Consider the following 23,471-nt stretch of genomic DNA (forward strand, 5'->3'; position numbering starts at 1 on the left):
ACTCAAATCTCTCATTCTGGTAGGAACAACAGCTGGAAACCAGAAATTTCAAAAAACCTTTGAGAATTTAGGCAGCGTAAATGTGACAGTGGCTTTTGGATTTAGAAATCTTTAAGGTAAAGGTATTGCAAGGTATTTAAGACAGGTACATCTGGTCATCATGTTAAATCTGTTTGACGAGCTGGGAATATTTATTCGTTAGAAGACTTATCGTCTAAAGACAAGCTTAAGCACAAGCTAACTGATTTAATTTTTCCCAAAGGTCAGGGCTTCTGTGCTTTATTAGGGGGACAGGCACTGGAGATTTCTCATTTGTTGAGGTAGAGTTTGTGCTGGTACCTGATTAAGCTCAGGTAAATGCAGCCCCCATCACCACATCATCCACCACTGATGCCTGTTCATATTGCTCATTCTCTGTTGCTCAGGTTGCATGAACTTGACTAAATCCTATCACAGAAATGATATAGTAAGAGCAGCCCTGTCAATCTAGTCAAAGCCTGCACCACCATCCTGTCTTTTCCCCCCAAAGGAAACACATACAGTAGGGAATGGAGCAAAACATATGATTCCTTTTCCCCCCCACTAACAAACCCCAGTGTAGCCTTGTTTACCTGTGCTGCAAATGTCACTGTATCCACCTGGCTGGGTGGGTGTCATGGGGAGAACAGGTGTTGATGTGCTCTCTCTTTTCTGTGACACCTTGTCTGCCATCCTGTGCTCCTGCAGATCTTCAGCCAGGCTGACACATCCCTCAAGCGCTGGATCCTGGAATTTGCAGCAAGACGGAAAAAAGCTGAAGTTCGAAACGGCATCATTAGAAATGACAGTTTGTGGGATAAACTTTTCTTTAATAAAATACAGGTAAGTGGTTCAAGAAGTGAGTCTGAAGTCAAAGAACTCTTATTTCTTCTAGCAATGTTTCCTGACAAGGGAGTTTCAGATAGTAGGAAGAATTTCTTCATGGGTAGGGTTGTCAAGCATTGGAACAGGCTGCCCAGGGCAGTGATGGAGTTACCACCCCTGAAAGTGTTAAAAAAGGGTGTGGATGTGGCACTTGAGGTTATGTTTTAGTGGTGAATATGGTGCTGATGCTGGGTTAATGGTGGGACTTGATGATAATCTTCGAGGTCTTTTCCAGTCCTAATTCTATTCTATGATTCTATGATTCCTTAAAGTCAGTGTAGTCCACTTGTCTGATGATGAACTGTGGGCAATCACTATTCACTAGTGACCAACAAACTGGAAGATGGAATAGGAAAAGGGAACTGAGCAGTTTGTTGCTCTGTGAAGATTTGCCATATTCATTTTTTTTTTTAATTTTTTTTGCAACACCATACATAATGTCAAAATTTCAATTCTCTCAGGGATAACTTTCCAGAGGGAAATGGAGAAACACAAGGCAGGCTAAGATTACATTTGCCACATCCTTCTTCAGAGCACCAAGAAATTTATGGAATAGTGCCAAGCATTTTTTACAGCTCTCAGATAGAAACTGCCTCTGCAGGGGAGGAAAGGTACCTAGGGATGAAATTCAGAAAGGTGGTCATGAAAAGAGGAGTCACTGATCAAAGAGATGTTGCTCCAAAGTTTTCTGCAAAATCTCAACAAATAGGATTGGATTTAGCACTGGGTTTCAATTGGGCATATTCAAACCTGCTTTTCCTCCTAGAAAAAGAATAAAGTTGTAAAGAAAAATTCACACATGAATCATGGTTTAACCATGAGGAAAGAAATCAGAATGCCCTCTGTTTGCCACACATCTCAGTAATAAAAGATATTAAATTGGCTTTAAACCATTTTCTTTTGGGCTCTGTACTACTCCAGGAGGCTCTAATTACTTCATTATTTTAATCGGATGACTTATCTGGCAAAATGCCACTTTATTTTTAACTAAAGAAACTCACTGTACTTGGAGTCTGTGGATTAGTTGTCCTCAGTGTGCAAAGATAGCAGAGTTCACCCAGCCAGGAGCAAGCCAGGCTGCATATTGATGTGAGGGCTGGCAAGACAGGCAGATTTAGTCAGCAGTTGTTTCTTTTTGTGCTGGGTTTTCTTTTTCACTTTTAGAATAAAGAAAAGGAAATGAAGGGGGAGTAGAAAGAAGTAAAATGGGACACAGGAATTTATGTAATACCCTCCAGAAATATTTGAAGGTCATCTGCCTTAAAAAAGGGACAACATTATTTTAGAGGGATTGGGAGGCAATTCATTAAAACCAGTGAGGTGTAAATAAGCAAAAAAGAATGGATGGGGGAAGAGTCTGTTTTTCCCAGCAGTTCCCAGAGCCAGGTCTGTAGCCTGCCCAGGCACAGCAGTCGAAGGAGCCCAGGCTGAGCAGCTTGTCCTGCCAGGGATGTGGGCACCCATGTCTCTGTACACTGAATTCAGTTTTATCCCTCAGGAAAGTTTCAGAGCTAGTTCATATTTCCACACGTGGCCACCTCACATGTGGCCACAGAATGGCTGGGTTTGAAGAGACTTGAAGATCATTTAATTCTGAGCCCTTGCCATGGGCAGGAACTCCTTTACATCTATCATAGAGAGAGCATTTTGTGCAAGCTCATGGTTTTGCCATCTACAACAGCTTCTGATGCTTTCTTTTGTTTCCTCCGGCTCCCAACCAGGCAAGTCTTGGGGGGTGTGTCCGCATGATAGTGACAGGAGCTGCCCCTGCGTCCCCAACTGTCCTGGGCTTCCTCCGCGCGGCCCTCGGATGCCAGGTGGGTTTGTGTGGCTGCTCAGGGATGTTCATCCACTGCTAGCAAGAGTACACGTGGGATTTAAGAAAGGAGATGGGTTAGACCCTCAGGAGAGCTGTGCCAGGAGGGATCCAACAGCAGGGCTTGGGCAGCCATAGAATCCTGATACACCCAGAGCTCAGGGGGGTGGGAACAGCCCTGGGATGGTAATAACAGGCAAGAGATGTTTTCACTCTGGACATCTCCCAGAAAAAAAAACAGCTCTCAGCACCAAATTGAGAAAGTGTAATTGAATGTGTTTGTGCAAGTGCTGGGAACTTTATAGCATGAGTTTTATAATATATATATGGAGAGAGCTAATCTTCAGATATCAGCCTAACCCACTTGAGATTCCCACTGGATTATTTCTTTGTGATAGGAAGTCCAGGGCAACAGAAAGGTCTCATTTGAGAGCCTAAAATTAGTCAGGGAAAAAGAAGGTGGATTTTCAAAATGTCCCAAAAAATGCCTTTCTTTTCCCCAGTAATAGGTTATTCTCATAGTGTAGCATATATCCTGACTCAAAGACTAAGTGCTCAGCTCATCTTCTCTCTATTTTCAACATTATAGAGCCATGGTCTTTTCTAGTTATACAAATGGAATTTTGCACACAGTAGAAGCCAGGGACAGTGTCCCTATGGCAAATGGGCATTCACACATTGCAGGTTCAGCTCACAGGACTGTGCAACAGAGAGCAGTGCTTAGGATTTCAGTTTGTAATAGCAAAATCTTTCATGATGTTTTAAAGATACCCCTCTCTTCATCAGGTTTATGAAGGCTATGGCCAAACAGAATGCACAGCTGGATGCACATTTACAACTCCAGGTGACTGGACATCAGGTAATTATTTTCTTCCAGCATTTGAAGAAATAAAAGAAATGCACATTCCTTTAGGAAATTATGGATTGTAACATCAAGGCCAGGTCAGACGGGGCTTGGAGAAACTTGATCTAGTGGAAGGTCTTCCTGCCTATGGCAGGGGGTTGGAATTTTAAGGTCTCTTCCAATCCAAACCACTCTATGCTATTTCAGAATAGGTTTTATATCCAGAGGAGGTGTTGGTATTTAGTTTTAATAGTGCAAAACCTTAATTAAGGAAATTATTTCTGCACGCAGACACAGCTCCTGCAAGAACATTCAGTGTATCTACAACTATGCAAGTAACTAATGATAAAATTCTAATTATTGTTTATAGAAGAGATGACAAGTGACTTGATAACTTTGATTTCCAGGTCATGTAGGAGCCCCTTTGCCCTGTAACTTAATCAGATTGAAGGATGTGGAAGAACTGAATTATTTTGCTTCCAAAGGAGAAGGAGAGGTAGCAAATCACATTTTTATATCAAATTCTCAATAGTTAACACTGTATGAAGTAGTTTATAGAATCATTTTACCTTTGTAGGGTGCATGGTTGCTGACATGTTACACAGTACAATCAGGAGAGGAAAATGGCAGTTTAACAATAAAGCAGCAAAGAATTAATGAAAAAGGAGCTGTGGCAGTATTTCCAGCCTGATTCCTTGAACTGCTAAGACTGAATTAATTAGTTCAGCAAAAAAGAGCTGAACTGCTGTGATTTCTACATTGCTGTGATTTCTATACTACACAAAAATTAATCTTGCTGAAATAACTTATTTATTTTTAACTGCAAATGGAATGCAAATCATCTTCAAACAAATCAGTTTTGCAAACTCTACTTCATATTTCCATTAGCTTGAAAAAAATCCATAGATAGTTTAATAACCCAATCTATTTTAGTTTCATGGAGCACAGTCATTAAAATATTTCAAATTTTGTGAGTTACCACTTAACTTGTATTTTTAGCGGAATAAAAAAAAAAATTCATCATCACCCCTGGTTGTTTTACAGATCTGTGTGAAAGGACCCAACGTGTTTAAAGGTTACTTGAAAGATGAAGAGAGGACAGCTGAAGCTCTGGACCAGGAGGGCTGGCTTCACACAGGAGACATTGGAAAATGGTTACCTGTGCGTACTGGGCACACACAGAGTTCTCACAGTTGCATTATCCCATGTAAATTTTCAAGGACTGAATTTAGGTCTCCAAGCAGGTCTATCTTTACAAAGGATTAAGTTTATATTTGGCAGAATAAGCTTGATATGTCAGTGAAGCATTTGAAAGCCCAAAAGGCAATTGAAAGCTCTGTTAAAGACAGACTGCTTGCTGAATTTCTGTGGTTAAATAACTTCTCTGGGAATTCTCATTTCTTTCTCCTAACAGAATGGGACCCTTAAAATTATTGATCGGAAGAAGCATATATTTAAACTTGCTCAGGGAGAATATATTGCACCAGAGAAAATAGAGAATATCTACATCCGCAGTGACCCTGTTGCTCAGATCTACGTCCATGGAGACAGCCTGCAGGTATAAACCAAGCTTCCAGAAAATCTTACTTTACTGTTAGTAATTAGAAGACAGAGCTGGGCATGAACAAAGGGAAAATGTGAGTGGATCACGCCACATTGTCTCCCTCCTGCTTTGGAGCTGGCTGACAGCCAGGCAGGAGCTGAGCTGCTGGTGTGACCCTGAGCAGATTAGAGAATGCTGTGGCCAAAGATCAAGTCTTTAATAAGTTGGCCTTGGTGTCACTCTGTGTGTCTCCAATGCTGTCCTTTGCCACCATGCCTGTGGTAAGCCAGGCAAAGGCAAAGTCATTGCTGCCCCCCACACTGCCTACCCATTCTCACCAGTCTTGTTCTGTTAATTTGCACATTTATATGCACACTTACAGCTTTTGAAACCATGGCAATTCATCCTCTGCATTCAAGGCTCACAAGCATGAGCCTTCCCTTGGCATCAGAGTTTGCCTGGGACTCGCAGGGCAATGTGAGTTATTAATGTCCAAAAAGAGCACAAACCAAACTGAGGATATTAAAACTGCTGGTAAATGCACAATCACAGACAGCCTTTTATCTGAGAAAAAGGCACAGACATCAGAATGTATTTCATGATGATATGTTAGCAAATTATTTACATAATTAAACAAGAAGTGGTAAACATGCAGAAATTCAGCTGGTTTGTGTATTCACTTCAATGTAGAGCCTGGAATGTAGTTCAGCTTTCCCCTGCAACTCTCCCTCTCCTTTACCTACAGGCCTTCCTGGTGGGAATTGTGGTGCCTGATGCTGAAGTTATGCCAGGTTGGGCAAAGAAAAGAGGATTTGAAGGAACATATGCAGAACTCTGTAAAAATAAGGTTTGTATCTGCAGTATAGTGCACAATACTGTGTCTAGGAATGACAATTTCAGTGACAAGAATTACTTCCTCACTGAACATTCAGCAGGGTTGACCTAGATTCAGTGATGTGTGTTGACTGGTGGTACTGACCTCTGCCAGCTCTGGTGTGGGAGGCCCAAGAGGAAATCTTGCAGAGAACGACAGTACAGCAGGAGGAGAGGTTGTGTTTGCTTAGATTTCTTAATTAAGACAACTAAATAAGACTTATTACTGGCCTTCTGTGTGGTGACCAGCAACAGGATCAGAAAGATGGGCCTGAAGTTGTGTCAGAGGAGGTTTAGGTTGGATATTAGGAAAAGGTTTCTCCCAGAGAGGGTGGCTGGGCACTGGAACAGGCTCCCAAGGGGACTGGTCACACCATCAAGTCTGGCAGAGCTCAAGAAGCATTTGGACCACAATCTCAGGTACATGATATGACTCTTGGGGCTGCTCTGTGCAGGGCTGGGAGTTGGGTTCCATGATCCCTGTGGGTGCTTTCCAGCTCAGGACATTCTGTGATTCTATAAAAAGGTATTAAACACATACTCTCTAATACTGAGGAACTGCATTTCATCACATCAGTGAATACTGATGCCACTGAACCAGCCCACTGGTGTCTGTGGGTAATGATTCTGCATTGAAGTCTGGCAGATGGCTGAAGGACTGTAAATTTAACAGCTATGTCACACAGCTGGTTTGAAAATAGAACCTTAACTTTCATACCAAGGAGACACTTGACATCACCACACTTAAGTGTAATGTTTATACACTACAATAGAATTTTGATAATTACATATAAATTGCTAGACACTTGAACTTTACTCAGAAACATTTTTTTTTTTTTTGTGACAGTGAGCATTAATTGCATGTAAGGTTGATTATGGTAGCTCATGAGGAACTTCTGTTTTAATGCAGGAACTGCAGCAAGCGATAATGGAAGACATGGTCCGGTTAGGGAAGGAGAGTGGGCTTCACTCCTTTGAGCAGGTAAAATGAAACATGATTCACTGTGGTCAGACAGGCAATTTGTCTGTATAGAAGAGGAATTTGTCAGCAGTTATGATGTTACTGCAGATCTTTGTTGCAGCTGTTTTGGAAATAGCTTTTTTGCTGGCAAGATGTATTTATTCCTTTGGAAAAATGTATTTCCTGTGATTCTGTTTCCCACCCATGTTTGAAATTTGAATTGAATTTAGTGAAAGTTTTGGGTGCAGAGGTCAAAATCTAAATTGGGGACATGGATAATCTCCAGACTGACAATCAGAAGTCAAGATAAACATCTGTAGGAAGTCTTGATTTTGTGCCACTGAAAGCTCTGTTAGAAATTAGGTCACTAATTACTACTCTTACACCTGACCTCGAAATGCTGCTGGTTACTTTATTTTCAGTCTGGCCATTAGTTCTTTCCTGCTTTTGTAAATATTTCTGCAACAGAACTATGAACACTTTAGAAGAGGAGATCTGAAATCAACCATGGATGCCATAGCATTAAAAACACAGAAAAATTATACACCCTATTTTAAAATGTCAAATGCTTATTTCTGTTTAAAAAATGAACATCTTAATCATTTAATATAATTAGCAAGGGCCTTTTTGCTTTTGTTTAGACCGTTTCTGGCTGATAATTCTAATGAGTAGTTCACCATATTGGAATGGAGCAGAGGCATCATTAAAGATAGCCCTGTTATTCTTAGTTTCTCAGTTACCTATGTAAATGAAATGCTAGCAAAAAGACCTTTATTTAAAAATAATTCAGTATGCAGCATAGTTTTTAATGCCTATAATTGTCTGTGCTAATAAGTCTTGTTTGACTCTGCCATGGCCTTCACAGTATAAAATATCCTCAAGTAATTGATTCCACCAGCAGTTTTCAATTAATAAGGTATGAAGTAGTGAGGAAAGCCTTGTTGTCTTTCTAAAAATTGGAATAAAATAATAATAGAATAGAACAAAAAATAATTTGCCACAGATACTGGCTTCCAGGATCTGAAAGCTAGTGCAGCAAACAGGGGAGCATTAATAGTAAGAACACTGGTTTATGAAGGATTGCTGGGGGGAGGACCTGGACCATGATGCTTGCAGGGAGAGATGAATTGCATATATAAGGAATAGAAAATGGATTTGCAGCCTACATGGCTACAACTCCCAGCCAAACCAACTGCAAAGCAGTCTGGCCTGGGTAATCACAAAAGCAGCAGATGGCTGAGGAATTTTATCTTAAATCAGTGTGCTCTGACCAGTCATGCAGCAGTTTTCTGCTTTCTCCCACACCAGCACGGGAAGGAAAAGCTCACTCCCATCTGTGCTGCCAAGCTCCCCACTATGCTCAGAGCCACTGCCCCAAAAAAGGGTAGCCTTGTGAAATGCCATTTGCACAGGCTAAAAGACTGGTATCACTTTAATTATTTAAAGATGATCATCATGTACATGCTTCGTGCCTGCAAAACTTCATGATAATTTTGCAAGATGGAATCAGTGCTGTTCACTTTTGCAGTGGGGTTGAGGTTTCCTAGCACAACTCCCTGCCCTTGCCCTCTCCCCCTCTGCCTTTCAGCTGTATGAAACTGCAGTGATGATATCACACTGTCCCTCGTGCACTGCCTCGCTGTGCTCTGGCCTTGCTTTCATATGGCAAAGAAGTTTATGTGCTTATTCTCTTGGAGAGCTCCCTTCTGTGGGCAGGGGATGGAAATCCTGGGGACTCAGCAGAAGAGTGCCCTGGACTTGAGGCACCACTGAAGGGAAGCACAGCAATAAAGTTAATGTTTTTTTCAGTGTGATGCCTGTAACCTTTGCTATAAATATATTCCTTTTTTATTTTAGGTCAAAGCCATTTATATTCACTCTGAAATGTTCTCAGTGCAAAACGGTTTGTTGACACCAACATTAAAGGCTAAGAGACCAGAACTCAGAGATTACTTCAAAAAACAAATAGAAGAGCTATATTCAAGCATCTCCATCTGAAATGACTGGAAGAATCTTCTGAGTAACGGACTTCATAGCAATATTAGAATAATACTCAAAAAGTACAGAGCCAGAACGCCACTGCTGAAATGGATAAGCATCTGAATCTTACATTTGAACCTTTCATTTTTCATTTTTAGGATTTCATCACTAACCATATTTTCCCTTCTTTTTGCCATCAGGTGTGATACAATTTCTTTTTTACTCTAGGTACACAGTAAGGCACTACTAAAAGTTATGCTAAATTGCCACAAAATATGCAGAAATTTCAATCTATGGCCAAGTAAATTATGGAAGCGTATCTTATAAATAACCACAAACATTTCTAATTAAAATAGGGAAAAATTCAGGTATGTCTGTTGATATTTGATTGCATATAATCTAACATATTAGAAACTAAAGTCATAAATAATTCAATATTGTTGTCTACCTCAAATAATCAGTGATTGATGGTGAAAGTAAAAGTCTTATATTCTCTGATTTGGAACTTTGAGCTGGATATTGGTTTATATAGTAAGTGACAGTTTTTATATTTTTCAGGACATAAACAACATTGATTTGATTTAATCATTGATGACTTAACAACCAGAACAGAAATAGGAAGGAATTTCCCACTGTTTGTACTTAATAGACCTATTAGTATATTACATCTAATGGATTAATGTTTCCTTGAAATTAAAGGAACAGGCTAGGAAGTAATAGCACAGAATTCCCTCTATTTCCTTTTCATCCAAACACAGTTTATCCGTGGTATGCAGATTCTGCATTAGGGCTCCTTCAGTCCAGTGCACTCACAGACATCTGAACTGCTCAAACTGAGAGGGTCACAAAAGCATCACTGGCTCTGTGGTGGCTTTAGGTGGGAGTTCACGATAATCCATATGCTCCCAATCCCTAATTTATCACTTCACATGTTGCTAATACTGTGTAGTCCAGCTGGACTAACTCCTGTTCAGAATCAGTGCTAAAGAAATGGAGCACAAGGAATAAGCTGTGATTCTGGATGGAGCTTAGCAAAATGAAAGGGTTTGGGAAAAGGCCAGCCTGAGGTGCAGCAGTGGAGGGCATCCTTTGTCTGGCCATGGAAGGGGAAGGAATACTGCCCCAGAAGACTCATGGGGATGGGCTAAAGGCTGTGTTTGCCATTGCTGTGCAAGACATCACTGTATGGCAGAACAATGTTCGTGGTGGCAGAAAGGTGTGTTAAGGGAATGTCTTTATTGTCAGACATCTGGAAGCATCAAGTCCCATTGGCATCACTTCCAATGGCCTCTCTGGAATAACCAGCAAGTTGTCTGGATAAAACAGATTTCTGTGGTCATCAGAAATGGGGTAAGTCTCACAAGAAGTAGGAACAGACTCTAGAGCTCTCTCTTGGTACAAGTGAAAGAGAAGACTGTCACGTCAAATTGCTTGAATACTTGGACTGTCGATGGCTTCTTTCTGCTAAACAGGGTCCTAAATATCTGTGTATTTTACTAGCTGATGTTTGCTGCACCAGTGCATACTAGCATGGAGCTGTGCCTGCTAGATCTTTGCTAGGACAGTGGAAGCACACTTACTTTCTTTCTTATGCTGGAATCCACTGTAGACTTTTGAAGCTAAAAGTTTAGATTTTTAATCTAAGCAGTATTTTTTTTTTTTCCTCTGAAGTTCTGGTGCATGCTTACAAAAGAAATAAATGGAATTAATAAGTTAGTGTTATACAAAGACTGATTTATTGCAGTGATTTCAGAATAAAATGATACATAGGAAACCATATCAGTAACATAATGACTCAAAGAATGTGGCAATTTGATTTATCAAATGTGCGTTTGTCTGAATCCCTTTATGCAGCTGACTCCTCATTTGATTTCAGTGCAATGACTCATATCAGTCCAAAGTAAGTAAAGAAATACCTGAGATCTGAGGGAGTCATCATTTTTCATCAATGTGTGCAGCAACAGCATCCCTGAGGAATTTGTGTGCGCCACGTCAACGGAGGATAGGGATTATTGCATAAAGTCTGGCTCTTTAGGTCAAGTCATAAAGGATTTTTATCTCAGTGGCCTTTAGTTCATATCCTTTTTGTATCAGCCAAAAGACAGTCATTACATACAAACCTTCAAAGTAATGGAGAATTAAATTCAGTACAATTTCCTGTCTGTTTTAATGCAACAGTTTTAAAATAAAAAACCCCAAACCCTAGTCATTTAAGTAAGTAGAGAAAAGCTGTTTTTCACTGATACTTTTTTTTTTTGCCAATTGAATTTAATTTACTTTTCTCCTAAGATGATTTCAGGCTTTTGGAGAAAACTAAACTCTGTGTAAGTATAGAAGATCCCAATATGAGTTTATTTACAGCTTAAATAGCTGTTATTTTTACATATATGATGCTGAATAATATACTTATATTCTTCTTTTGGTATTTGATGCAAAATGTCAGATGCACTAGAGCCAAATATATGAACACCGAAAGAATAAGAAAGAAAAGATGCAGACTTGGCCACACTTGGATGATGCAAAATCTGAGTTGGTTTTTGTCACACCAAAAGTGTGAATGCCTTCCGAACTTGTGAAAAATATATATAAATAAACTAAAAGCTCTCTTTTATACTTGCATAATCAGATTTTCCTCTGCGGGTCACTCACCATAATAATAACAATGTTGTAAGAGATTAACACCTGAAAAAGGGACATAGATAAGGCATGAGCTAGGCTCAATCCTGCTTCTCTTCAAATTCCAGGAATATTTATTTTGTATTGAGCTTTCTTAAACTGAAACATTTCTTGTGACCACCAAGGACCATCAAGGAAAAATCCCCAGGACTGTCCCATAACCAGTGGTTTGGTTTTTGGTTTTGTGGGGCTTTTTTTTTTTTTTTTTTTTTTTGTTGGGGGGGAGGTTGGTTGTTTGTTTGTTTTTTTAACCTTAAGATAGCTAATTACAAAATTATTTTCTATTATTCATCTTAAAGAATGGCAACTCTTTTTGCAGTCAGTTTTACAGTTCTTGGACACGTCAAACATGGGAGGTTTTTCCTGGGCCTGGTGCTATGCCTGTGGAATCACTGGAAGTCTTATACATAAAAAAACCACAATAAAATAAATTTTTCAGGAAGAGACTCTTGCTTAATTATACATTTTGTATATTCTTTGCTTGATATATTACACAGAGAAAAATCTGTTCTGACAAAATGCACTGAGTGTGAGCAGAGTCCAGACTGGAGTCTTTAACCCCACATGGGCAGGAAATACATGGAATAATTCTGTCCTGAAGGGCATATTTGCAGGTTGAAGTGCTTGATGCACACAAGGTGAGACAGAGACAGGGAGTTTTAATTGATAAAGAACCATTTTGCAATATGCCCTCACTGTTAGTGTCTATCAGCAGTAGTAAGGTCCAGTCTCATTTTTACCATGAGTATAAAATTCTCATGTGCAAAAAAATAATCTAACCTTAACTTCTGGAATGAAAAAATTAACTTAGAATTTTTTTTTTTAATTTTACATGTGTTAAAAGCACAAATTGCTGATCTATATGTAAATAAATGCTGCAAGATGAATGTAAAATGGGAAAGAATATACTATTTTTGCATGGTAATAGGTTACTTAAAGACCTCTTGATGCCTTAGAAAATAATTGAAAAAGCATTTTATTTAGAGAGGCAATTCTATTGCCATACTTTTTGCATCTTTAGTTCACTTTGGTTTTCTCGAGGGGAAAAAAATCAGAATTAAATCATTGTTTCTTCTTGGAATTTATGTTCTTCAGTATTTTGCACATTTCGTGGTTTCTGTATCACCTTTGCACCTGTGAAACAATGAAGCTTTTCAGAGAAGAAATCTGGATGCCTGTAGCCCAGAAGTTTTAGATCCCTTGAATTCTTCCAAAGAAAAATGTTTTCTGAGGCATCTGGAGCTCCTTTAAGACCTTCATTTCAGCATTTTGTTATGTATTTTAGCAAAGCAAAAGCAGCCAACAAATGAGGCATTTTGGTATGTGTTGCCTATTGTATTTTCAACTGAAAGTGAAGGGGGGTAAAATTTAACATATTAATTTGTGTAAAAAAAAAATCCTAACTGTTATTAATTTTTTTTTCAGTTTTGGTATATTAGCATGTATATCAAAAAGTCATCTATGGAAACTTTTGTAAAGAACTAAATTCTCATCTTTCTCAAAACTGCTCATAAGATTTTCTTGTGGACTGACATAAAATAATGGCTCTTTTATAAAATCCTTTGTTCCTCCAGCATTTTGTCCTCACCATCGGTATAAAATAATTTGGAATGTCTGCCTAAACCAAATGTATTGTAAAAACAAGAAATTATGTAAAAAAAAAAATTATTACAAAATGCATATTGGGACATGAGATTGATTTTAGCAATCTCCTATGAAAACAAATTGTTGCAAAGTTCTCTGAAGATTCAACAGTCTTTCTGTAATGGTTTCAATTTTTAATTTTAGATCAATAACAATATAACCAAATGTATATGCTTGTTTAATATGAATTGACAATTGGGAATGCATAGTATTTTTTCAGACTGTGTCTAAACCAATAAAGTCTCAAAGCATTCAGGCTCTATTCCGGTTTTTGTGCGCACTTGTATCTCCCTTCAGCTGGAAACGCCTGCAAGTGCCCAAAGCCAGGCTGGACGGGGCTTGCAACAACCGGGCGTAGCAGGGGGCTGAACACCCAAATCCTTCTGTGATTCTGTGAGCTCCGCTCTGTCAGGTAACCAATATTATTTTTGAGAAACAATAGTCTCGATATTCAGCAAAATTTAGCTTGCTTTGTTTTACACAGACAGAGCAAGCAGCGCTGGGGGCCACTGCGCACTCCACGCTGAACCCAACTTTGGTTTGCAGCTCCCTTTTATAGCACCTTTTCCTTGTAGTCATCAAGAATTATTTTTTTGTTGTCATAATTTTGCCAGGTAAGCAGTGGTGGTCTGTGGGATCGCTGGACGATGTGAGTCTCTAGACAATTTGTCAAGTCCCATAGATAACCATCTGGTTTTGGTAGATAAGAAATGACAGAAGTCGGGAAGTCTGATCTCAGGCTGCAATTGATTACACAAAGGCAGGAAATTTGATTTTGCAGAATCTACTGGGCTGTGTGAAAGCCTTGTTTTGCAAACTATTAAAAACGGAATGATTTAATCATATATTTTCCTTTCTTTAGTGTCATGCTTCATTTCAGACCTAGGTAATCTGGTTTATACAAACCATTACGATTAACACGAATCTTTTATCACTTATCACACGAAGCAACGAGATTCCTCTCTACAAACTGAAGCTAAAACACAGGGTCGGATCAGTATAGGGATTATCACACACGGTTTATTTACTCAATTTTCACACACGAGTTTTTACGCTGTGAGGGTGCTGAGGCGCTGGCACAGGATGCCGTGGGAGCGTTCCACACCGGGCCGGACGAGGCACGAAGCGGCCGGATCCGGTGAAAACGGAGAGACCCGGTAAAAGCGGAGGGACCCAGTAAAAGCGGGGTGACCCGGTGAAAGCGGAGCGACACGATGAAAGCGGAGCGACCCGGTAAAACAGGAGTGACCCGGTGAAACCGACCCTGCGCACAGCGAGTCCCTCACGGCGGCCGCCCCTCAGAGCAGGGCGCGTGCGGCCGCCCCGCGCATGCGGGCTGGCGGTGCGGGCCGCGGGGCCGCGGGCGGTGCTGCCGGCGCTGCCGGCGGCGGGCCGGGTTACCATGGAGCGGGACTGCGGGCTCCACGCCGCCCGCACCAGGAAGGCGCCGCGGAAGAAGCGTCGCGCGTCCCCTCTGCCGGGGGCGGCCGCTCTCCCGGGCAGCCGGGCCGGTGTCTCTCAGGTGTGCCGGCGGCGCCTGTTCGGGGGCGCGGGGCCTCGCGGGCCCGAGCCCGCCTGTCAGCGCCTGTCCCAGCCGGCGGCGGAGCTTGAGGCGCAGGAGGCTGAGCCGGTACCGGCAGGAAAGGGTGGCGGAAAGAGGACCCGCAGTGCTTTGTCCGGTGTGTTCTCGTGCGTAAAGGTGCTGGGCAGGGTAGTTCGGCCAAGGTTTTTACCAATACCGTCCTCAGTGTCCCCCCGAAGGTTTGTTCCTCACTGGTGTGCCCAGCGCAGCAGGTCCTGTGTGAGGTTAGAAAGTGGTTTTGTTTCTTGTTATCCATGTGCCTCACCGCTGGGCAAAAGCAGACTGCTGTTTAGAAACAGGAGTGTTCCTTCTATTTTAGCTGCTGATTAGCAATAGAAGGGATTTTTCCTTCTATAAACTGCTTCCCCTCCATTTAATGGAGTTGGAATGGCAAGCTTTGCTTACCTTCGAGAGAATAAGAATTGCTTAAAGTCGTTACTCAAAAGGAGCTGCCTTGTTTATTGAACACAGTGCAACAGATACCAAGCTAAGAATTTGAGACCTGTTAAGAAAAAAAATGCAGTTCAAGGAAAAGGATGGGAGTCCAGCGAAGGCTGACAGAGTATGGGGAAAACCAGTGCGGGATGTCAAAAGCAGAGCTTTGCTGTTAGAGGGTACTGCAAACATTGTTATTGCCTGCTCTGCTGGCTCCTGCTCTTGGATGTATTTAGTGCTCCTGTGCACAGGACTGGGTACAACCAGCTGCCTGGAGGTTCTTCCATATGCTTGAAAAAGAGAAGGAAAAGGATGAGTCCTGTCCATACATCATCCTGTTCTGAATTCCCAAGAAGCTTCAGCTGAAGAGCTCTATGCCACCCTGGGGAAATGCAGTGACTCAGACCCAGGTTTCAGTGTGGGGATGGATGTTCCTTTGTGGTCATAAAAGTGTAACTCTAGAGACAGTTTCTAGCTCTTGCACAATGAAAGCAAAGCTCAAAGCTAAATAACTTAGAAAATTGGTTTAGGTTAAGAAAATACATTTCTGATTGCTGGTTGCTGATTAATTGTGTCATTAATGCCATTTGGGATTATATACAGTGAGGACTAGTTTATGAAGAAATCCTTGATATTCCTAATAAACTCCATCGAAAACTGATTTGTACTCGAACTACTTTGAATCAAGGTAAAGGTTGCTTCCAAGGTGGTCGGTTTTTTTCCTTTCAATCAAGAGGTTTCTAAAACACAAGAAGTATTTTTTAAAGTCTGCTTTTTATTTTGTCTTGATATACTGCTAAAAAAAGCAAATTCAGATTTTAGATTGTTTGTGATAATAGAGTCAAAAACTGTAGAAGGTGGGAACAGCTAAATGTTCCCTGTTAGAAATAGTAATCTAAATTCTAATGCTGAAATTATCATTACTGAACTAAATATTTATTCTCTAGGCAGGAATAAAAAGTTGCGTGGGAAAAACCTACCAAAGATTAAAGAAAATGTTGAATATTCTGAAGAGAGCTCCTCATACAGCCAAAGGTCAGCTAGAATTCATTCAAACACCCCATTGTTGAGACTTGCTAGTAAATTATATTGTTTTGCCTTGTTGGCTCTTGGAGCAATGCAGTCTGAATTACCAGTGCACTGATATTTTTCATATTATTTACTGACACCCCATAATGACATTTTGGGGTTGATGCTTTTGTCTAAAACAGTGTAGCTGTGATTTAACTTGGTTCTGTTCTTCAACTGCAGTAATCAAGCAACTGTCAGAGAAACAACAGACTTCAAGATAGAAGAAGAGGAGCCAGAGGAAAGCTGTGTACCACTGAAGGTGAGAATGCTGTTTGCTTTTTATCTACTAGTGATGGAAGATAAATCAGAGAAATGTCACACATTAAATTCTTTTCCTATTTGGGTAAAGTTTCCTATGAGTTATGTCTGTGTGTGCCCAGATGCTTTTCAGGCTGAACTTGGTCCTGTATTTTGGATTGCATTTTGTGTGTCTTTGGCCAGAATAAAAGCTGTTGGAGCTACTGGTAGCATGAGAAAACATCAATACTAATTATCCTGGACAAGACAAGGCTGTAAGAATTGCTTTGTGTGGAAGAGATCTCAGTGGATTGTGATTCCAGAGAATTGCTCACTTCTAGGTCAGGCACAGACCTTTGACAGGTCACTGATGCTCTTTCTTGTGTTATTAAAACTGGTAAAAAGTGATTGGAGGTGATGGTGCAGAAGTGTTACAGGACAGCTAATACTGCAATGGCAAGAGAATAGTGAACCAGGTGTGTTTGAACTGAAATCTTCTGCAGCAAAAGACACAGGTGGTACTGGTATAAAACTATTTGTCTTTAAAATGTTAGCTCTTCTTTAGAGTCTACCAATTTGCATTTTCTGCAGAATGCCTAGTATTGTAGAATCTACTACCTACACATCATAGATATTTGTATTTACAGAAATGGTGAAGGATTCTGAAAATGAGGACTGGGTGTCTGAAAAAACATAAAATCAGAAGACAGTGAAGTTCATTACTTCACCTCTGTTGTGCATAAGTTCAGTCTCAACCAGCAAAGATTGCAGGATCAAATGATGGGATATTTGTCATGAATTTTAGAGCTGTAAGAGTGTAGATTTGTTCATGTGCATGAAAAACCCTGCTACAAATTACACTGTGAATAGCAGGCTTAAAAGGGGAAGTACTAGACATTGAGTTTTTTCAGCATCTGCTAATGTCGGATGATATTTAAATGCCTTTCATTGTCTATATTCAGTTTTCTCAGGTTGTTTGTATTGGTCTTTTAATTTTAGGAATCTGAAATAATCAACTGTGAAAGTAATGAAAGTTTGAAAAATGCTGAAGTGACTTCAAGTGAGTATAATGGCAATACCTTATATTATTAAATATATTTTATATCGATATTAAACTAAATGTAAAATTCATGATAAAATTTTATTTCTATAAAAGTACTGGTATTGTGCTGTGTTGTTGTTATGCTGGTTCTGACTGTGTGATATTAAAAAAGTGAAGATTTTGATACCACTGGCTGGACTTCTGCCTCTTACTGCAGCCTGTGGCTGGGCTTGCATGGAGTGGTTATAGGCAGCACAGACAGACCCACAGCACCTGAGACAGCCTGTTGGATACTACATGATCTTGGCTTTATATTGACAGAACTAGCTGTAGACATGAGTTCTTCAGTTTACTCAAACTACATTTCTCAAAGCATGCTGCATTTCTAAAAGCATGTGACCTATTTAAGAATTACCCTACTAGAGACTAAGTTCTTCAGGTATGTCTTGTGTGCCTTGGACAAAGAAGCTGTCTTCTCTTGGCTTATGGTAGTGTATGGAAATAAACAAAGGATGCCCTTTGTTTGCTTCTTTAACTGTATTATGACTCATTATAAGATATTGACATGATAATATTTAGCTCATTACAGGAATGAAACTCAGATAAGGAAATCCTGATGGTTTGTATAAGATGATAGTTTTGGTTTTTTTTTTTAAGCCACCTTTTTTGTCTCCTTCTCTAGGTGCGGAAATTACTCTTCCCACAGGTGTTTCCACCATTCTTATAGAGTGTTTAGATAAAGATTCAGCTGCAGATTGTAGCACTGCTAGTGACAGCCCGAAGACTTACTCATCTCCTGAAACATTCAGAGATGATGATTTGGGTGAGAACTTCTGGGTGACTTTTTTCAGTTTTATTTGATGTAGAAAATGTGGGGAGACTGTCTACAATGGAAATACTAGGGGCCACCCTTGGTGTGACTCACTGGGTCACATCTTTGCTATAAACCCATTCCATGCTTAACATAGAATCTGTGTATCTGTCCTCTAATCTGGTGTGAATCAGATCCTTGTGTAATTTGAATCTCACTTTAAACCTAAAGTATTCATTGTTGACACAGTCTGTTTATTGGGAATTACCCACAAATTTGTGTTCAGTCACATTCCTTCCAAACTTTTCTGCAGCTGTTTTGAGCCAATACAGTGCTTTAATTTTGTTTTTTAGTCCCTGTCCTGCAAATGTGATTCCTTTCTGTTTGGTCGCAAATTTAATAACTCAATGAATTTCTGCGTATTAAATATGAACTTGTATTTTTTATGTCCAGAAAAATGCAATTTTTACTCTGTGGACCTTGGCAAGTACAAGAACTCTACTCTCTTGGACTCCAGCAAAGCAGTGACCATAGATAAGATACCACAGATCTCAAATCTTTCAGCAATATTAGGTAATTCTTTTCTACAATACTTCAGGATATGAACATAAACAGATTTCACTCTGGTGTGAGGAGCCTGTATAAAATATGTAATGATGATTGTATGTGAGGTGTGTCTGCATAATGGAGAGCAGCTCCTGCTAGTGGTCTGTGTTTGCTTCTAATACTGTGCTTTATAAGTTAGTTTGCACTAAAAGATTGTCTGGTCTAAGATGGCTTTTTCATTTAAAGTTTAACTTTCATGTTTTGGGTTGTTTTTTTGGTTTTTTTTTTTTTTTAGAACCTGTACCAGAGGATTTTCCAGACCGATGCGTTAGAAGGTAATTGCTACAGCAGACTCTTGGATGCACCTAAATATTCAGACTCTTCTCTTTTGAGAGATACTTAAAAGAAAAACCAGTACAAATAAGCTTCTGCTCCTGCAAGCACTTCTGTGGAGTTTCAGCTACCTCACTAACTTTGAAATTGGTAGAATTTGAAATTGGTCAGGAGAGAATTTGCCTTACAGACTTCTAGTTTGGCCTTGCAGCTGTAGGAAGTCAATGTAAGAGGACTCAATTAAGGATTTTATGGAAGGAGATGACATTTATTTACAAAATCCCTAAATAAGTGGGTTTTATGCAATTCTGTCTGATTTCATTCAGTCACAGCAAGAGGGCTGTGCTCAGGTGGTCTGGCCAGGCTTGTCTGTGCAGTTGAGTGTGAAGGGTACCTGTTGTCACGTCTTCATTTTGCTTGCCCAGAGAAAAATCAGCTTTTGGGCAGGTCTGTTACATTCTTTAGGAATCATCAGCTTACATGGGGAGCTCCTCTGCTTTGGAATCCTGCTGACTTTATATTATAATTTTGAGCCAGGTTACTGCCTGTTAATAGTGTTTCCTTACTCGGAATGCATCCTCCAGGAGGTAGAATAGTGTGTGTGTGCTGTGCTGGCACCCTGTTGACACTCTCCTGTTGCTGGGTGCCAAGTTTTCTCTGTGGTGAGGTTTTATTACAGAGAAGGGTCTTCTATACTTGGCCTTATGACAGGGCCTTCAGGTCCTGATACAAAAAGCTGAGGAACATGAGTGTTTTTCTAGGAACAGCATCATTTCTTTTAACCCTTGTGCTTCTCCTTCTCATTCCAGTCTTACATGCAGATATTTTCATTCATAACATATCAATCTTAGTGTTACAGATATCTGCACAATTGATTCTGAATTTTCTTGTGAACCTAATTTCCCCTGCATCCTCCTTAAATGTGTTCTGTCCTAGAATGCTGAAGTACTGAGTGTTTAGTGAGTCTTCTGTGGGTTGTAAATCAAGACAATCCTCAGGATAAGATGTGTGACTTGATAAACTATCAAATAACTGTAAAGGGTGATTAAGCAACTCTGTAATAATATTTTTAAAATAAGATTTTTCCCTTTTCATTCAACCTATATTTTCCTAGGATTTTCTTATTCATAGGTTTGTTTATGTTAACATTCATTCAGAATAGTTATTCTTTTCTTTTACTCCTCTTCTAGAAAGAGACCATCAAATTGCTATTACAGTTCTTCAGCATTAAGCACTTCAACTACAGTAGCAGGTAAAATATGAAGCCGTTCAAGAAAATATGAAGCTGTGAGAACTACCAAATTTAAATGATTGCACAGTATCTAAATCAGGCTTCTACTGTGTCATTTGTCTCCAGCACAGACTAAACTCAGTGTGTCTAGAAAGGAAAGTGTAAAGTGAAAAACTGTCCCAGCAAATAAGACTTGGTTCTAATTAATGTGTTAGGAGAAGAAAACAAAAACAATCAACCAACTAAAGTCTCAGACCCTGCATATTTCCATTTAATCACCCATGATGCTCAATTAAAATTGACATTTCTTATTTACCTTACCCAGGAGCACTGTATCATGCTCTTTACTTGAGTTTATTTCATATCAGCTTCATAAATACATGTAGTCCCTGATGTAATTACAGTTTGGATCTGTGACTGATACAATTCTGTCTGTGGCCCAGGTACCACATAATTGCCCCCTGTTTGATTTGGAGTGTAATGGCAGCAGAAGTTGCCACTGGTAGAGACTGCTGTGATTATACATGTCTCTGATCCCAGAGTATTTACCCAGCTGTGAATAGCCAGATGACCATAAGATTAATAAGCAGCCTTGTTTACAGAATGGGAGAGGAGCAAAGCAGTGCTGATGGTGGGGAGAAGGAGCCTAGAATTATATTGAAGGGAAAACTGTGTTTACATGGGTGGCTTTGGAATTATTCCTCTTTGAAAACCATCCTGTAGGACATGGGGCGGAGAGTAGCTGTTATCTTTGTCTCAAAGTTAATTAATGTGTTGGAAATCTGTCACAGGAAAAAAACTCTGTAAAATAACAGCTGCAAGTGAGAGAACGCCAGACCTAAAAAGTTGTATGCGCTGTCCTGCACCGTTAGGACCGGAAAGCAAGGTGAAAGATCCTAAATAAATCAGCAAGATTGTATCATAAATGATTTGCTCCTTGTACGGGTGGAGAACTCCACCTAGAGGAATAGTAGTTCTTGCTACACTTACAAAGTGGTGTTTGCAGCCAGGGCAGAGTGAAGATGTAGCTTGCCTCTCCCTCTCGTAGAGCAATAATCATTGATGTCCCCAAGCTCACTGTTTTTCATACCAGCTGTGTTAGTGGTATTGAAATGGGTTGTATAGAGCTAGACTGTGACAGGGGGACTCTTTTAAGTGCTTACCAGGCTATAGAGATTCACTTTGTAACACAAAATATAATTGTTTTGCTATTTAGTATGATAATCAAACAGCTGAAGCCAAAAGGTTGAAGAAAAAAGAAAGCAGTTTTAATCCCTTAGAAGGAGGTTCATCATCGTTCAGGCAGCTTGATGCCACAGAAAACACGTCAGCCAGATCAGAGGGGTTGACAGCAGAAGTTCTACCAACCAAACTGACAGATGCTGTGGTGGTGAGTATTCCCATTGTGCCCCACTGATTAACACTGGCATGGAATGGAAGGGGGAGGTGTGAATCCTGACCAAAGTTACAATAAGTGGCAGGAAGTGCCACATATGAAATGTCCGTGCTGTGGTAAACTGTTTGTCTTAATTTTGGAGAGCATAAGACCAAAAAAAGCCCTGAATGACAGGAATTTGGTACTTAAATCTGAAGAACTAGTAGTGATTCTAAATGGAGTTCTTAAAGTATTATGTACTAGGAGAATACTGTAAGAGTAATAAACAATGACTTTGAAACTGATACTGAGTTCTTCTCTGTTTTTGTTTAGCAGATGACTTCTACCATGCTAATCATGGAGGAAAATAAAGTCCTAAAAAATCCTGATAATGCCCAGCCTGTAGAGTTGGATGTGAGTGTCTGTCTTTCTTTTCTTTTTTAATTATTAAAATCTAAGAAATTATTCCTTGTAGCACATTCACTTTCTGCTATAAATATGTTACACAGCAAATTGCACAACTGGGCAATAAATTCTGGGCAATTAACAACACCCAAACAGCCCAATCTAGGAATTTGTTTTGTATTTTTACAAAGGTAAGGTAAAACTGTCAATAGTATCCTTACTTACACAAATTCATTGATTCAAAATTGATATTTAAATGCCAGTTGGAATTCTTTGGCAATACAGGTAGTACAATACTGCTACTTGTCTCTTCACACCTGAGCTAGTGCACACTAGATTAATAAATAGAGAACATTGAATCCCTAAATTTTATTCAAGCAATAGAATGTCTTTTGCACGAGCCAACAAGCATTAGCTGATCTGTATTGTTGTTTGTTATTTAACTGGACATTTATTCCTGTATATTTTGTGTTTTGATGAGCTGTAGCTTATCTTGTCACCGGTGCGTAAAGCCTTACCTGAGGAAGATCTGTTCCTGAATACCTCAAGTCCATTTGCAAATTCAAAAGAAATTCTTCCTGCATCTCTGAGCTCAGAAAAAGAAATTATTCCTCAAAGTCCGGAAGAAAAGAATATTTTAAAGGTTCTGATTTTATTGCACTTATTAAATCCAGTTTTGTCATGCTATTTTCTACTGTACTGTATAGTATCCTTATAGTATCAAAACTGCTAAACAATGTTTAAAGCTTGGAAGCTTTCTATCACCCTTTCCAATAGTATGTTGAGTGTACACAAGTAGTCTTAAATGTTTTCTAGTGACATGCCTTGAATTCTGCATGTAATCTCTAATTTCCCTAGAAGAAAGCTAAAAGAACATTTCTGCAGTGGGAATAGCTGTGTGAATGAAATGTCATTGATCTTTTCAGCCTCTGTGTGATGGAAGAGAAATCTGCTCCATTGTTAGAACGTCACCAAGCCAGAGGCCTTCCCAGCTTCAGCAAGTTCAATTTAACTGGAAAGAGTTCTTCCTTTCCAGAGGAGTGGCTGAAGGTAAAGGAATATAGACTTGGTTCACTGTGCAGATGCTAACTGGTTATTTGAGTGTTAAAAAGTTGCTGGCCTTTTTTAAAAGTCTGAATATTTGGAAAAATTGCAAGGTTAAA

At 39.7% G+C, this 23,471-nt stretch overlaps 2 protein-coding genes across 9 annotated transcripts in view; both read left to right on the plus strand.

Moving 5' to 3' along the window:
- Positions 1-13,502, plus strand: part of ACSL6 (acyl-CoA synthetase long chain family member 6) — a 59,511-nt gene extending 46,009 nt beyond the window's left edge. For all 7 annotated transcript variants that reach the window (XM_079319660.1, XM_079319657.1, XM_079319658.1 and 4 more), the window contains exons 13-21: positions 727-861; positions 2,625-2,720; positions 3,506-3,578; positions 3,971-4,059; positions 4,608-4,724; positions 4,978-5,121; positions 5,852-5,953; positions 6,890-6,961; positions 8,798-13,502. In XM_079319660.1, the coding sequence (XP_079175786.1) occupies positions 727-861; positions 2,625-2,720; positions 3,506-3,578; positions 3,971-4,059; positions 4,608-4,724; positions 4,978-5,121; positions 5,852-5,953; positions 6,890-6,961; positions 8,798-8,938 (969 nt within the window). In that variant the 3' untranslated portion in view covers positions 8,939-13,502. The remainder of the gene's footprint in view (positions 1-726; positions 862-2,624; positions 2,721-3,505; positions 3,579-3,970; positions 4,060-4,607; positions 4,725-4,977; positions 5,122-5,851; positions 5,954-6,889; positions 6,962-8,797) is intronic.
- Positions 13,503-14,569: 1,067 nt separating this feature from the next.
- The window catches only part of MEIKIN (meiotic kinetochore factor), a 66,633-nt gene continuing 57,731 nt past the window's right edge, over positions 14,570-23,471 (plus strand). Inside the window, exons 1-13 of one of the 2 annotated variants that reach the window (XM_079319638.1) lie at positions 14,570-14,919; positions 16,205-16,292; positions 16,509-16,587; positions 17,565-17,625; positions 18,290-18,430; positions 18,872-18,991; positions 19,260-19,299; positions 20,488-20,549; positions 21,320-21,414; positions 21,745-21,918; positions 22,240-22,317; positions 22,796-22,951; positions 23,235-23,377. In XM_079319638.1, the coding sequence (XP_079175764.1) occupies positions 14,643-14,919; positions 16,205-16,292; positions 16,509-16,587; positions 17,565-17,625; positions 18,290-18,430; positions 18,872-18,991; positions 19,260-19,299; positions 20,488-20,549; positions 21,320-21,414; positions 21,745-21,918; positions 22,240-22,317; positions 22,796-22,951; positions 23,235-23,372 (1,509 nt within the window). In that variant the 5' untranslated portion in view covers positions 14,570-14,642 and the 3' untranslated portion in view covers positions 23,373-23,377. The remainder of the gene's footprint in view (positions 14,920-16,204; positions 16,293-16,508; positions 16,588-17,564; positions 17,626-18,289; positions 18,431-18,871; positions 18,992-19,259; positions 19,300-20,487; positions 20,550-21,319; positions 21,415-21,744; positions 21,919-22,239; positions 22,318-22,795; positions 22,952-23,234; positions 23,378-23,471) is intronic. The other variant, XM_079319637.1, reaches the window with a different exon arrangement.

The sequence above is a fragment of the Erithacus rubecula genome, assembly GCF_903797595.1.
Source record: "Erithacus rubecula genome assembly, chromosome: 16".
Taxonomy (NCBI): domain Eukaryota; kingdom Metazoa; phylum Chordata; class Aves; order Passeriformes; family Muscicapidae; genus Erithacus; species Erithacus rubecula.